Genomic DNA, 13,586 nt, shown 5'->3' with positions numbered 1-13,586 from the left:
CTATGTTCTACTTATGGTCCAGATTATTTTGCTACATAAATTTATACTTTATTTTTATGTAAGGTGTTGTATGTTTACATTGATATATGTGATTATCTTCCCTGTCTTTTGAAACTCTACCTTTGAACCTTCTCAGGGCTCACTTTCAGGTCCTTTTTCTGTATGTTTGTTTCCTTGCAAGGTTATCCCATTTGAAGCTGTTGGATGCTATCTGGAGACTGATAATACACAAAATTATGTCTACAACCATTGCTTTTATCTTGAATTCTAAACCACATACTAGTGTCTACTTCAATCCCAAACCCGTGCTTCCAATTGATCAACCAATAGATACATACATTCTTCAATTGTTCAAGCTCCATTCCACGTTATCCTCAGCAGTCATTCTTGTTTTTATGCTTCCCCTGGGCCATTCTCTCTAAATATGTATCTTTACACATATCAATAATGTCTGTAGTTTCTAATGATCACCCAAAGGGTCCTCTGTTGAGAAAGACTTACCATTGCTTTGGGGAGGAGAAGAATACAGCAGAGAGGAGTGTTAGCAGAGGGAACAACTACCTGAAGTATCTTGGATTTGAAAAGGAGAAATAGTTAAGGCACATAAAAATGACAGAAAAAAATCTTAACACTTGAAGGGTTCTGTGTGTCATTTGTCATCTTAAAATATCTAGTTATATTAAACTATAACATGTGTCATAAGGTGTTGAAGAATGCTTATGTGATGTCACAATAGCCCAATTCCAAAATCTGACAACGACACAAAAATCAAGCACTATGTCATTGGAATCAATGTAAAGCTTCTTTTGTCTTTACGAATTCAGTACAACAACATATATTAAGAGACAGTCAGGCTTCAGTGAAGGCGTTTCCCCAAAGGAATAGATTTTTTTCAAAACTCTTGTTTAGGTTAAATATATCCTATGAAGGTGTTAAAATGAGAAAGGTAAAATTCTTCTCCAGAAGATGCCAAAAATGAAAAGTAAACAACCCAAAAGCCACCATCCATTACTGATTTACTAAATAACACCCCTGAAATAAACCCTTATTAGAATGGATGGAAATCTTATTGTTTAAAAATGTTCCATTAAATTTGAAGCAGACGCAAAGGGGTGCTTTTAGAACATCTGAGAGATGTGAGCAGTAATGAGGGGAGTACCTCGATGAAATTCCCCATATTAAAACTAAATAGATTTGTGCATATTCCTAATATGATATTATTTATACAGTGGAAGCTAAAAGCAAACACCTTGCTTAATGGTAGAGGAATGAAAAAAAAAACAGGACAATTTTCATTACAGTTTGGAATTTGGCAATAATATCTCTTCTAATAATATCTCTTTATGTAGGAGCAATGAAATTAAGCAAAAAAAAAAACCAAGTTACAAACACAAGGAAGGAAGAAACAGAACAAATTTCTTATACATAGCTCATGTGTGTAGTGCCTGCACTACGGGACAGTACGTTAGCCGGAAACTAAGCTGGGGACTTAAAATTTATGCACACAGAGACACAGGAACATGGGTCATCTTTGATACAACAATGCCAAGTTTATTGTGCGCCAGGGAAGCTTATATAGGGATCCTTAACTGATAGCGATGCCCCAGTTCTCGGGATCTTTCAGCTGTAGGCCTTACCTCACCAGAACCCAATCCCCTGCTATCAGGGTCTTGTGCTCAGAGCAGCTGCAGGCACAGGTAAACAAGTTGTTTTGCTCAATTCACTCCAGCAGGCAAATGGTCTGAGGCAGGCAAAGAAAGTCAAGGGACCAGGGGGCTGCAGCCCCCAACACATGTGAATATATTTTAGAAATCCCAGATTAATTAAACAAAATACTATTTGAATCAACAAGAAAAACTTCCACAAGGTTGCTAATTTTTAAAATGAATATATTCAAGTTAGAGATTTTGCATGTAATTATAACCAGATTTTGAAAAAAAAATCATTTAGGATTCAGAGTAACCAAAACTGAAAGAATTATGTGATATATAATATTTGTAAAGTTTTAAAATTTTAGGTAAAAAGTGTCTTCAGTGTTTAAACATTATTGCTTTCAGTTAGGAAGTTTTTTATATTTATGATGACATAGTCTTACTTGAATTTTTTCTGCACACTAGAAGCTGATACATACAGATCATGTGACTCATCTCATAATCTATGTGTGACAGTGTGCCTTATGTTTTGGAGTAATTTCTCCAAGAGGGCATTCCTGTGCTCTCACGCTTTGTGTCCTTGGAGGTAGCACCCTGTCACTTGCCTGTGTTTCTCACCTACTTCTGCAGCTTAGGGCCTGAAACTCTCGCTCGTCCATCCACAGCAAAGGATACATGTCTCCAAGGCTGAGACTGATTGGTCCAGGTGATGCATATCTTGTATTACATCAGAAGTTATATCTAATTATTTTCTAAGAGCCCTAAAATTTCATAGCTTTCTCATTTGAGGGTTCTTCAAGGGATTTTAGAAACATACATGTATGTAAAATACCTGTAGTTTGAAATATTGACAACCGTTCTCCCTAGTTCAAATTATTTTCACTGATGGCAGTATTTGGCCTGTGACCTTAGAATCTTTTAGCCTGCTCTCCAATTTTTGACACATAAAAATTCAGAAGCAACAATATTAAACAGGGCTGTCAGGAAAGTGATGTTATGAAATATGACACTGTTCTCACTTTGCAGAACATGACCTGCTAATTCTGCCTATATTCTTTTTATTCTGTCATAGTCTCTAAGAGTTCATTGTGTATGCATATGTGCCCACATCTATACCTTTTGGGAACTGTTTCTAAATTTAATCCCTCTTAACATTATATTTTTACTTCTTTGAGGATTTCATACATTTATTTTGATCCTCACTATAACTCCTCTGAGATCTACTCCCCCATCTCAACTTTGTGGACTTAAAAAGAAAAACTGAGTTCACTATGTGCTCCATGGACTCTAAAGTGTGGGTCCATGGACTGGAGTGTACCCAACCTACCAGGGACCAGAGGCCACACCCTTTAAGAAAACTGAGTTTTCTTCCCCAGAAACCATTGATTGATTATCTTCAGCTAGGGCCTTTGTGAGGTCATCCATGAAGCAACCCTGCCATATCCAGAAGACACTGTTTCGTTCCAGTCTCCATAAACTGTGACTCTTACAGTCTGCCTTGACACCTCTTCTGAGGTGGTCCCTGAGCTTTGGGGTAAAGATCTGTGATAGAGATGATCCATTTGTGACTTAATAACCCACTGGCCCCTGTTCTCTGCACTTTGACAAGTTGTTAGTTTCTGCACTAACCAATGTCAACCCAAATGAGTAAGTGTCTCTGATGGTATCTGAGAGCTACGCTAATTTATGGCTGAAGTATGAATCTAGAATGGACAGTTTGAAACTCACCAGTTTACTAGAGTAATAGCAATAGGCTATCCCTAGAGCCTATGTTCTCTCCAATAATGTGCTCTTGTTTAGATCTGTATTCCTAAACAAGTATTTCTTCCTGTGGAGAGGGTCTTAAAACATGTCAGAATATAGCTGGTTGCTCCTCCAATATTTGTGACACTATTGTATGATAAGCATATTTTGTTAGCCTGGTCATTTTTGTAGCTCAAAGGGTTAACAGCTTGATACACGTGTTGATTGGTGGCTATAGTACCCGAGCAGCCTGCATAGTGCCTTCCAATATTATGAAATCCAGCCATCATGGATAACACTTCCTGGTCAATACCACATTTACTTCTCCATGTCCCTTTCCATGTCCCTGTCCCATGAAGTTGTATCTTCAGCAATAGACTTTTCCCATTAAGTTCTGGTTAGCAGCCAGGAGCAGTGACAACACACTGTATCATTTTACTATCTGTAGATATTCCCTCACCAACAGCTGGGGAGAAGTATCCCACACCTGGCAAAGGGCTTTATATTTTTTGGTGACCTATGGTTTCTAAGAAGAACATTATCCCCTGTATAAGGAAACTTCACTTTTATTTCTTTCTATGTATGTATGTATGTATGTATGTATGTATGTATGTATGTATGTATGTATCATATCTATCATCTATCTATCTATCTATCTATCTATCTATCTATCTATCTCTCTATCTCTCTATCTCTCTATCTCTCTATCATCTATCTATCATCTATTTATCTATCATGTATCTATCTATTCTCTATCTATCCATCTATCATCTCTTCATATATCTATCATATATATATATATATATATCTGTCTGTCTGTCTGTCTATCAATCATCTAGAGTGTTTCAAACAGTAGGTATCATTTTTCAGTTATCCTCAGTTTTAGTTATCCTCTCCTCAGCTGGATTCTCTCCCCCCTCCTTATCATTCCTCTCCTTCCTCCTGACTATGCTCTCTTTCCTATTAATATCTCTTGTGTTCTAATAGCCACTCTTCCCTATGATCTCCCCAACACTCTCAACCAGCGGTCCCTTTCCAGTTCCCCGATACTCCAGGTTAAACACGCAAATCTAAAGAGCCGGCAGGAAGATTCATGTGAGCACATGTAGCATCTTTGACCTTCTATGTCCAGCTATGTCACTTAGTGTATTTCCCAATTCCGTTTATTCACCTGCACATTTCATAACTCCATTTATCTTTACGGCTGAATTAATTCCATTGTGTATAGGCAGCACATTTTCATTATCTATTCACCAGTTAAGCAACATCTAGGTTATTTTCATGGGTCATCTACTGTGAATAGTAGACCAGCTATGAGCATGGCTGAGTATGTGTCTCTGTAACAGGAAATACAACCCTTTGCGTAAATGCCAGTAATAGTATGGCTTGGGCATATAGTTGATCGGTTTCTAGGTATTTTCAGAACTGCTGCACTGGTTTCCACGGTGGCTGCACCCATTTGCACTTTCACCCTTTTTGAGCAATCCCTAAATTTACTCTCACTCTGTCAGTGAATCAACAACGTAAAATTCCCATCCTCTGATCTAAGATTCATGGAATCTCGTTTATTTTCCCGGCAGGTGTTTTTGGTTACTGTCTGGAATTTTGAACTCTACATGATCCCTCTGGCATTGTTGCTGATCTTTCTGTACAACTTCCTCAGACCCATGAAAGGGAAGGCTAGCAGCACACAGGACAGCCAGGTAAGCAAAGATTCCCTGAGTTCTTCCAACTCCATGCTGAGGACTAAGATAGCAGCAAGACCTGTCCCATGACTAAGTCATGCTCCAATCTACTGTTTGAGGCATGAAGAATGAGATACAAGTACAGTTTCCAGAACAGGTATTTTTTCTCAGATGTTCTGGAATCTTCCTTTTTCTGGGGACTCATAGTCCCACATCTCAGCTGATGTTCTCAATATGAGAGGAGCTCTCTAGATCTCCGTTGTCATTTCCTCCCTAGAAATCTGTACATCTATCTGGTTTTTCATAGAGATCCTGGGAATTACATTCTAAACACTAGAAGAAAAATCTATGGTGGTTCCTTGGGCCTCTCCAGCATACTGTAGCACTCTCTGGACAGCTGGGTTAGGCCATTGGTCCTTTTGAAGTTTATGCAGGGATTACCAACTTCCAGGGTACTCAGCAAGTGGGTGGGAATAACTCCCATCATCTATTCCCAAATGCTGTGATTTCTTCCATTGGCCCTCGAAGTCTCTTTATGTGGATGGACACATGGTCACTTCTGAAGGAAATTCCTTGGTGCCCACTGCTTCCCTGTCCTCCCGGCACTTATCAACCTCCCAGCCCAGAGGGTATTTTTCATCTGTTCTAGGTGAACAGGTACATGTCTTTAGTAACTAGCTTTAGGAATAAATATTGATATTTCTGATCTAAGAAACAGCTTTTAAAATCAAAAGCTCTAAAATTTCATTGCCCAGTAAATTTCTTTCTAGAACCGGCATCTAGGCATGATTTCTTCATGATTCAAATGCAAACCATTGCCACGTGGTTTTATATTCTCATTTTAAAGCTAATATTTGAAAAAAATAGATATTGAAAGGCTTTCCTGGTTTCATTTAGCATGGAGGAAAGGTAGAAATACACATAAATCCATTTTTTGTTAGTTGGTTCTTCTATTTTACCACTACTAGATAGTCAAAAAAAAGTACAAGAGAACTTTGTTTACCCCTGCTAACCTGTCCCTCGCTGCATTCCAATGTATCTATCGGTTTTTATGAGGGATGAATAAGTTAACCCCTACACAGAGAGTGTCAGACAGACCAACGGCTGACGGTCATGAGGATGAACAGACGTGAGGAAGAACCAGCCTGAGGGAGGTTACATTGGTGACTGCTCAGAAATCTGGAGGTATAGAGTAGAGCTCTCTGGTCACCCCCAAACAACTTCTTGTATCAGTCATAATGCAGAACATTGCTTTAAGTTGCTGGAATGGAACTAAATAGGAAGTCTGACCTTCATGTGGTTATGTAGAAAGAAGTCTTCATGTTGAAAGATATTGCTTTGAAAAAATGGTTTTCTGATGCTGAATGTTCTTCCCCTGCTCCTGCGCCCTTCTGGTTGTAGCAACTAATGGTAATTTTCTCTTCTCTTCTCTTCTCTTCTCTTCTCTTCTCTTCTCTTCTCTTCTCTTCTCTTCTCTTCTCTCCTCTCCTCTCCCCTCCTCTCCTCCCTTCCCCTCTCTTCCCCTCCCTTCTCCTCCTCTCCTCTCTCCTCCCCTCCCCTCCTCTTCTCCTTGTTTGTTCGGATTAGGTTTCACTGTATAGCCCTGAACACTGGATATGGACAACCTAGTCAACCCAGCCTTAAACTCAAAAGATCCCTCTGCCTCTGTCTCCCGAAGGCTGGGAGTAAAGCATGTGCTATCATATGTGACTGTTTACTTTTATACCCTGCAATTATATGATATAAAATGTTCCTATTAAATAGACAGCACTTCTAATGGTGCTGAACGAACCCCGTAGCAACACAGGTGCCGTCCAGCACCTCCTCTAGTCATGCAACTGTTAGTCAGTATGGGAGCCTGCGGTTTTCTTCTCTTTCTCTGTTCCTGTAGCCTTCTTCATGCTGACACTATTCAGACTAGTGCATTTTCTATTGCCGAATGTTTCGGTAATGGCAGCAAAGAGAAAGGAGTGATCCTTACAATGATGAGTTTAGTAGTCCGCCTTAACATAGTGCTTAAGGTGTTTGCCAGACAAGAACAAATCTGTTTGCAGAAAGGATAAATTGGCTCTGTAGCTTTGAAGCTGGGCACTGTCAAAGGGCGCTTGCGCAGTAGGTTTATTTCTACCTAGTGGCTCCAGGTAGACTCTGCATATTGTTTATAACCTTGCCACGGTGTCTCTGAACTTCAGAAGTGTGAATGTTACAAGAGGATCTAATGAGTTTTAAAACATGTCGATGTTCCAGCTCTGTAAGAAAAGTTAAAAGCGTGCGTCTCATTTGCATTGGGCGATCCCAGTGGATGTTTCCTTAATTAACTAACGAGCTATGGGGTTTCTTTTCAGGAGAGCACGGACGTAGAGGAGGAAGAGGAGGAGGAGAAGGTGAGTGCTGTGCCAATGGCAGACCCTTAGAAGCAACCCATGGTGGCCACGATGTGTCTCCAGGTTGTGTCTGTTTTGACTTTTGGCATTATGTAATGTTATAGAAACACTATGGTTTAGAAAGAAATCAACCTTTTGCTTACTTAAAATAGAATGACTACAATATCTGTTTTTCCTCTAATATACATTGTAGTAGTGAACACTACCTATCATATCTCAGAATGATTATTTTTTTTAATAATATGTGTTTGTTGTTTTGATGGATCGTGTGGTATTGAGTCTTTTCCAAGATTTTTAAAAAAGGAAATAGAACGAGGGGAAAAAACCATAAGCAAATAAGTGAATTTTTCTAAGAGTCAGGATGCAAGCCAAGCTGGTCCCTTCTCTCTGCTGATGAAAGGGAGCCCGAAAAGTCAAGAGCAAATCAAGGGAAATGGTTGCTCCTTTAGGTTCACGTCTGCGCTGTGGGGTGGTCACCCACTTCGGAGCCTGTCACTTCTCCAGCTGTTGCTGGCAGCGTTCTCTGCTATATGTCTGGGTACAGCTGTCCTTTCCCTTCTCCAGGGAGAATCTCTCAAATCTGCTGCTTTTGTTGTCATTACACTTTTAGACAAACCTTCTGGAGCAAAATGGGGGGAAAAAGGGAAGTACCAACTGAGAGGCTTTGAGCTTAACGGACTTCCAGTTCCGTAAAACCTGGGCATGTGCGGGGCCGTGGCGGTGGCTTGGAGGAGGCTGGTGGAGGACAAAAGGGCAGAAAAAAGAACCCAAAGAGCAAGTGTATGATATAAATGCCTGCCGAACAGACATTATTTCAAAGACTGGCTCTGTGACACCAGATCCTTACAGTTAATTGAGGGGACCAGATGGTTTTGCCCATTTGAAGCAAATGAGTATATTACAGATTGAATCTTATCTGTTGTCTGAAGGTGAGCATTATTAAAGACATGAATGAGTAAAGCACAATATATTTTAAAAAAATAAATCTCCTTTTTTTCCAGAATAGAGATGATAGCAATATAAACTTCTTTAATAATTATCGATTAGTTGATTCGAATGGCTTTTGAATGATCAAACCATTGAATAATAGGTGAAGACCAATCTCAGATCATGGAGGGATGCTTTGCCAACGAAAATTACAGGTGGTTATTTGAAACTTATCTGAAGCCACTTGCAAGGCTGGCCCCTTGTACTTCTGATGACCAGCTGTAAATTGGGGTTCCCATAACCCACCCCTGAGATTTAATAAGTTTCTAGAACTGCTCACAAAACATGGGGAAATACTTCCCTTTACTGACTTATTATGCGTTAGTCAACTTGGGAACAACCAAATAGAAGAGAGGCATGGGGACAAGCCTGGGGCAGAGCAGAGCATCTATGCTCACCCTAGGCCCAGGAATTCTATACGTTAGCCTACCCAGAAGCCTCCTGACACTGCTTTGTGTTTCTATTATCATGTGCATGAGGTGTCTCTATCAACATGAGATTGATTAAGTTAGTGACCTCCGGTGATAGAGGAGACTGTCTTCTTCTGGAGGGTCAGGAGCTTGGGAGGAGGCTCCTGCAAATTCCGGCCATGGTTCCTCATCAGATGCCTGGTTCCCATGGCAGGAAGCTCCCCTTGTCTTTTGAGGACACCACACTTAAATTCAGTGTGTCCAAGAGGAGCTTGTTCGTCACAGCAAAGTGGACTCCTTCCACCTTTTGAGGTCCTGTTCTTTGGTTCCTGTTTCAGGAACCAAAGACAAAACCAAATACAACGGAACACGTTCCTGTTGCTCCTATTGCTTAGCAAAGCAGGGGAGTTTCAAGTCTGGCCAACAGCCAGGACCTATGACAAAATATGTATTTCTTATTATATCTCAATATCGCACTAGGCAAAAATTAAATCTTTTGAAAGCCAAAGCTTAAATGTGAAGCAGATTTTGTTTCTTCCAAATCTGTTTAAATGTGCCACCTTTGAAAGAGGACCACATTTCCCCCCTAGTGACAGTAGTAACAGGATATCTTTAACATACCACCTAAAGACAACCTTCCAACAGGAGGAAATGGACCTAAGTGTACTTCCAGTGCTTGGGAGGCTGAGGCAGGAGGATTGCTAAGAACAGCCTGAGGTACAGAGTGGAGGATACTGTGTCAAGCAATCATCAACAAAACACATAAAACACAGAATGAAAAATTATTGTATGAACTCTTCCACCTGGCAGATATTAAAAAAGGCTTTTCACTTGTGATAAGGCACCATGGAAAAACCAAGGCACACTTTTGCCCCGGTCAGACCTGTGACGCCAGTGGGTTTACGGTGCTCAGTAGAGAACGTGGGAGACAGATTACCTGCAGGAGCAGAAGTGACCCCAAAGCAGCTGCACCATGAAAAAGTCTCACCCAAGCATACATGAGAAGTTCCCCAAAGCTGCGTAGATGGAGTCCCCCTACAACTCCCCTTCTACAGTCTATGCACCCTGAGATCTCCAGAGACCACGAGGCTGTGTGAAAATAGAGCATAATCACGTACACCTGACTGGGAGGGGGTGGCAGGGAGTGGCTAGACCCTCGAGTGAGGGTCTGGTGACCTCTCTGGTACTTCCTTCTGTAAGTGAACGCTAGCAGCTAATAGGCCTGACCACAGGGCTCTTCTGCAAGTAGAAGCAGCTACACTGATAAAGAGAATGGCTCGTATGCCTTCTCCAACAGTCTTTCAGGCAACACAGTCCAATCTAGAGTCTAACCCAGAATGTGATCCCTTCCTAGAGATGCCCGGGGTTCGGGAGATGGAGCAATATGTGCTGTTTCAAATCTTTCTGGGCAAGGATGACAACAGAAAGCATCTAAAAGTGGCATCCACAGAGATGGGCCAGGACCTAGTGAGGACCAACACACAATGGTTTTATCAACCTGTCGTGTGTGGGAAGAGTGGGCAGTGGGGCTGTCCTCACTCCAGGGTATATTCAGTTCTGAGATTTCTAATAAGGTATCGTGGTATGTTCTTTTCCTAGCTTGGTCATAACCATGGTATTTTGTTTCCATAGTTTTATGCTTTTATATAACTTTGTAAAACAAAAACCTAAAATGAAAACCAAAAATAGCTATCTATGGCCTTTCTGATAAACACACCTTTCTTGTCGCTAGGGAGTCTGGCATATTTTTAGTCTCCGCCCATATCATGTCAAACTTGCTTCTTGCCTTTAGTGTTTCTATGGCTGCAATAAAACATCATGACCAACAGCAACTTGGGGAGGAGAGGGTTTATTTCATTTCTTTCCTTTATAGCAAACTCTGTCACTGAGAAAAATCAGTGCCGGAACTCCAGCAGAGTGGGAACCCGGAGGCAGGAACCGATAGAGAGGTCATGGTGAAATGCTGCGTTCTAGCTTGTTCCTCAAGCCTATTTCAGCTGCTCTCTCATAGAACCTAGGCCCACCAACCCAGGGCTGGAGCCCCACTCAGTGAGATGGACCCCCCTATATCCATTACCAACCAACAGCATGTCCTATGGACTGACCCGCTGGCCCATCTGCTGGGGCCATTTTCTCAATTGAAGTCCTCCTTTCCCAAATGACTCCTACATGTGTCCGGTTCATATGAAACTAGCCAGCACACTTCTATCGGGGATTTGTAACTAGATTTGTTAAGCTTCAAGTTCAACATTATGAGGGCACATTCCACATGTGTGTCTCCGTGTGTCATTTCTTCTCTGCGGACCATCATGTGCTTGTTTGGGACCTGACCAGGCAGTGACATTGTCACTCCCCACCAGGGGATGGTTGAATGGTCCTCTTCACAGACTCCCATGGCTTCTGCTGCATGTTAGACATGACAGAACATGCTTTTGGGATGTGTCTCATACCCAATCCAAGAGGAATCACAAACGAATTATAACACACAACCATTCCCCGAACAAGCAGAAGGGAGGGAAGCTATTCCTTACCCTACCCATCTATCCTGAGAGTAGCACACCTTTATCTACAGTTCCTTTTCCCAGAAAACACCATCACAGGTGACAGACGAAGATAGGCTGCCTGGGCCCCTTGGCCCTACTTCTTCAGGGGATGAATGTACTCCCATCTTCTGCCTCTCTCTGACTTACAGACCAAGACATGCATGGTCTGGGGTCTGTCAAACTTTTATTGTCCGGAATAGAGGTGGTCAGAAAAACGACATCACTGTAGCCTCTGGCTCCTTATATTTGTTAACAGCACAGTGCAGTCATCTGTGTTAGAAACCAGATTGGCGGCCACAATTCTGCCTTCTTTTCTCTTGTGATAGCACATGGATCTTGCAGGTAACTAGATTTGGGGCTTTTTAAGAAATGAAGCACACAGGCTAAACGTTGAAGAAAGACAAATCCTTCTTTCTTATCCCAGATGGTCCATGTAAGAAATTGCTTATTGCAAGTCGAGTTTTCTAGGGACCCGAGAACAAACAGATAATGACCGAGTTCAGCCAACAACAATCAGTTAGCATTTTCTATTTTTATTAGATTTGCTATGTGGAATCCCTCATGTGAACCTTATTTGTACGGATGAACTACAATGAAAATTGCATTAATTTTGTACACAGTAAAGGTCAGTAATTGAAGCATGAACCAAGAAATGACTGTGTAAAATGCTGTCGTATCCCATACTTATGAAAGGTCATGTAAGACAATAATATCTTGTTTTCATGGCTGAAGGTATAAATACTTTCCAGAGAGTTTCTTTCCTGTGTCAGGCCAACAGTCACATAGACTATTCCAGCATTTACCATTAGCATCAGGAAGAAGAAAGCATAATAGAATGTAATAAAAATTAAAAAACAAAAGACCTTGCTTCTTGCTCTCAGAAGAAAGCCTCCTCTGATGGTCATGGTGTAGGCTAGTTTTTGTATAGTTAGACTGTCAGGGGACTTGACTGACTTCTTCTTTCAGGGTCACTGATAACGTCACAGATGCTGGTCAGTGTTTGTGAGAAAAGAAATCCATCTGTTTATATCAGTTATGGATAAAAAAATAAAAGATAATGGATATGTTTCTTTAAGCAAGAAGTGCCTAAGTAGTCATTGAGGGGTGTTCTATATTGAAAAAGGAAGAATGAGCATTATTTATCCCATTTCTGTTTAAAAAACTTGGCATGCTAAGTCGTGAGAGGTGCCCCAGTGGTAAAAAGCATTTAGTGCTCTTGCAGGGGTCATGGGTTTAGTTTCCAGCACCCACATCAGGTGGCACACTTGTAAGTTCAGTTCCAGGTGACCTACAACCCTCTTATAGTCTCTGTGGCTACCTACATACATGTGAGATGCACACATACACTCAGACATATACACAAACACATTAGAATATAAATCCCTGAAAACCTAGAATGCTGCCAGTAGGTAGTGGCGCACGCCTTTAATCCCAGTACTTGAAAGGCAGAGGCAGGTGGATCTCTGTGAGTTCGAGGCCAGCCTGGTGTACAGGAGCTAGTTCCAGGACAGGCTTCAAAGCTACAGAAAAACCCTGTCTTGAAAACCAAAACCCAAACCAAAACAAACAAAAAACATAGAATGCCACCCTGTCTTAAGCTGTCGCTGTCACTGTCAGCATTTAAGATGCCTTTCTATCTTCCAAACAGATCTGCACATGTGGTATGTATTTGGGAGTTTCCTCCCAAGTTAGCCTGCAGAAGACTTTGGTGCGGTGCCCAATGCCACTGAAATTAATTCCTAATGAAGTGAATCCTTTGTTCCCTTAACCTAAGAATACTGTTGGCCATGGAGAGTCTGTCTTACAGTCTATCAGAAGGAGGGGTTTTGTTTATTTTGTTATCTTCTTAAGAAAATAAATAGCAACAGCAGCTCGCGTGTACAACTCTCTCTCTCTCTCTCTCATACACACACACACACACACACACACACACACCATGTAGGTCAATCGGTGTTTTTGTTAATTATAGGAGACACAGTGCCAGTTGTTAATGACAGAGTATGGTGTTGTTAAGAAAAGCAAAATTCCAGTAAGCTTCTTTGAACAGTTAGCTTTAGGCGTGCAATCGTGTGTACACATGTGTGCACATAGTTTCAGAACAAGTACAACCTATGTGGAGGATGCGCTGTGGAGAACCTGTTTATGGAAATTTCTGGGCAGTAATGCAAATGGCCAGTCTGAT

General features: G+C 41.2%; 1 protein-coding gene across 3 annotated transcripts in view; it reads left to right on the top strand.

The window, feature by feature from the left end:
* Mctp2 (multiple C2 and transmembrane domain containing 2) overlaps positions 1 to 13,586 on the top strand; it is a 223,919-nt gene that overhangs the window by 172,843 nt on the left and 37,490 nt on the right. For all 3 annotated transcript variants that reach the window (XM_075952326.1, XM_075952327.1, XM_075952328.1), the window contains 2 exons: positions 4,976 to 5,098; positions 7,426 to 7,464. In XM_075952326.1, coding sequence (XP_075808441.1) covers positions 4,976 to 5,098; positions 7,426 to 7,464 — 162 coding nt within the window. The remainder of the gene's footprint in view (positions 1 to 4,975; positions 5,099 to 7,425; positions 7,465 to 13,586) is intronic.

This window comes from Microtus pennsylvanicus, chromosome 18 (assembly GCF_037038515.1).
Source record: "Microtus pennsylvanicus isolate mMicPen1 chromosome 18, mMicPen1.hap1, whole genome shotgun sequence".
NCBI classification, from domain to species: Eukaryota; Metazoa; Chordata; class Mammalia; order Rodentia; family Cricetidae; genus Microtus; species Microtus pennsylvanicus.
The sequence above is the reverse complement of the archived record's forward strand: the minus strand, read 5'-3'. Positions and strand labels throughout refer to the sequence as shown.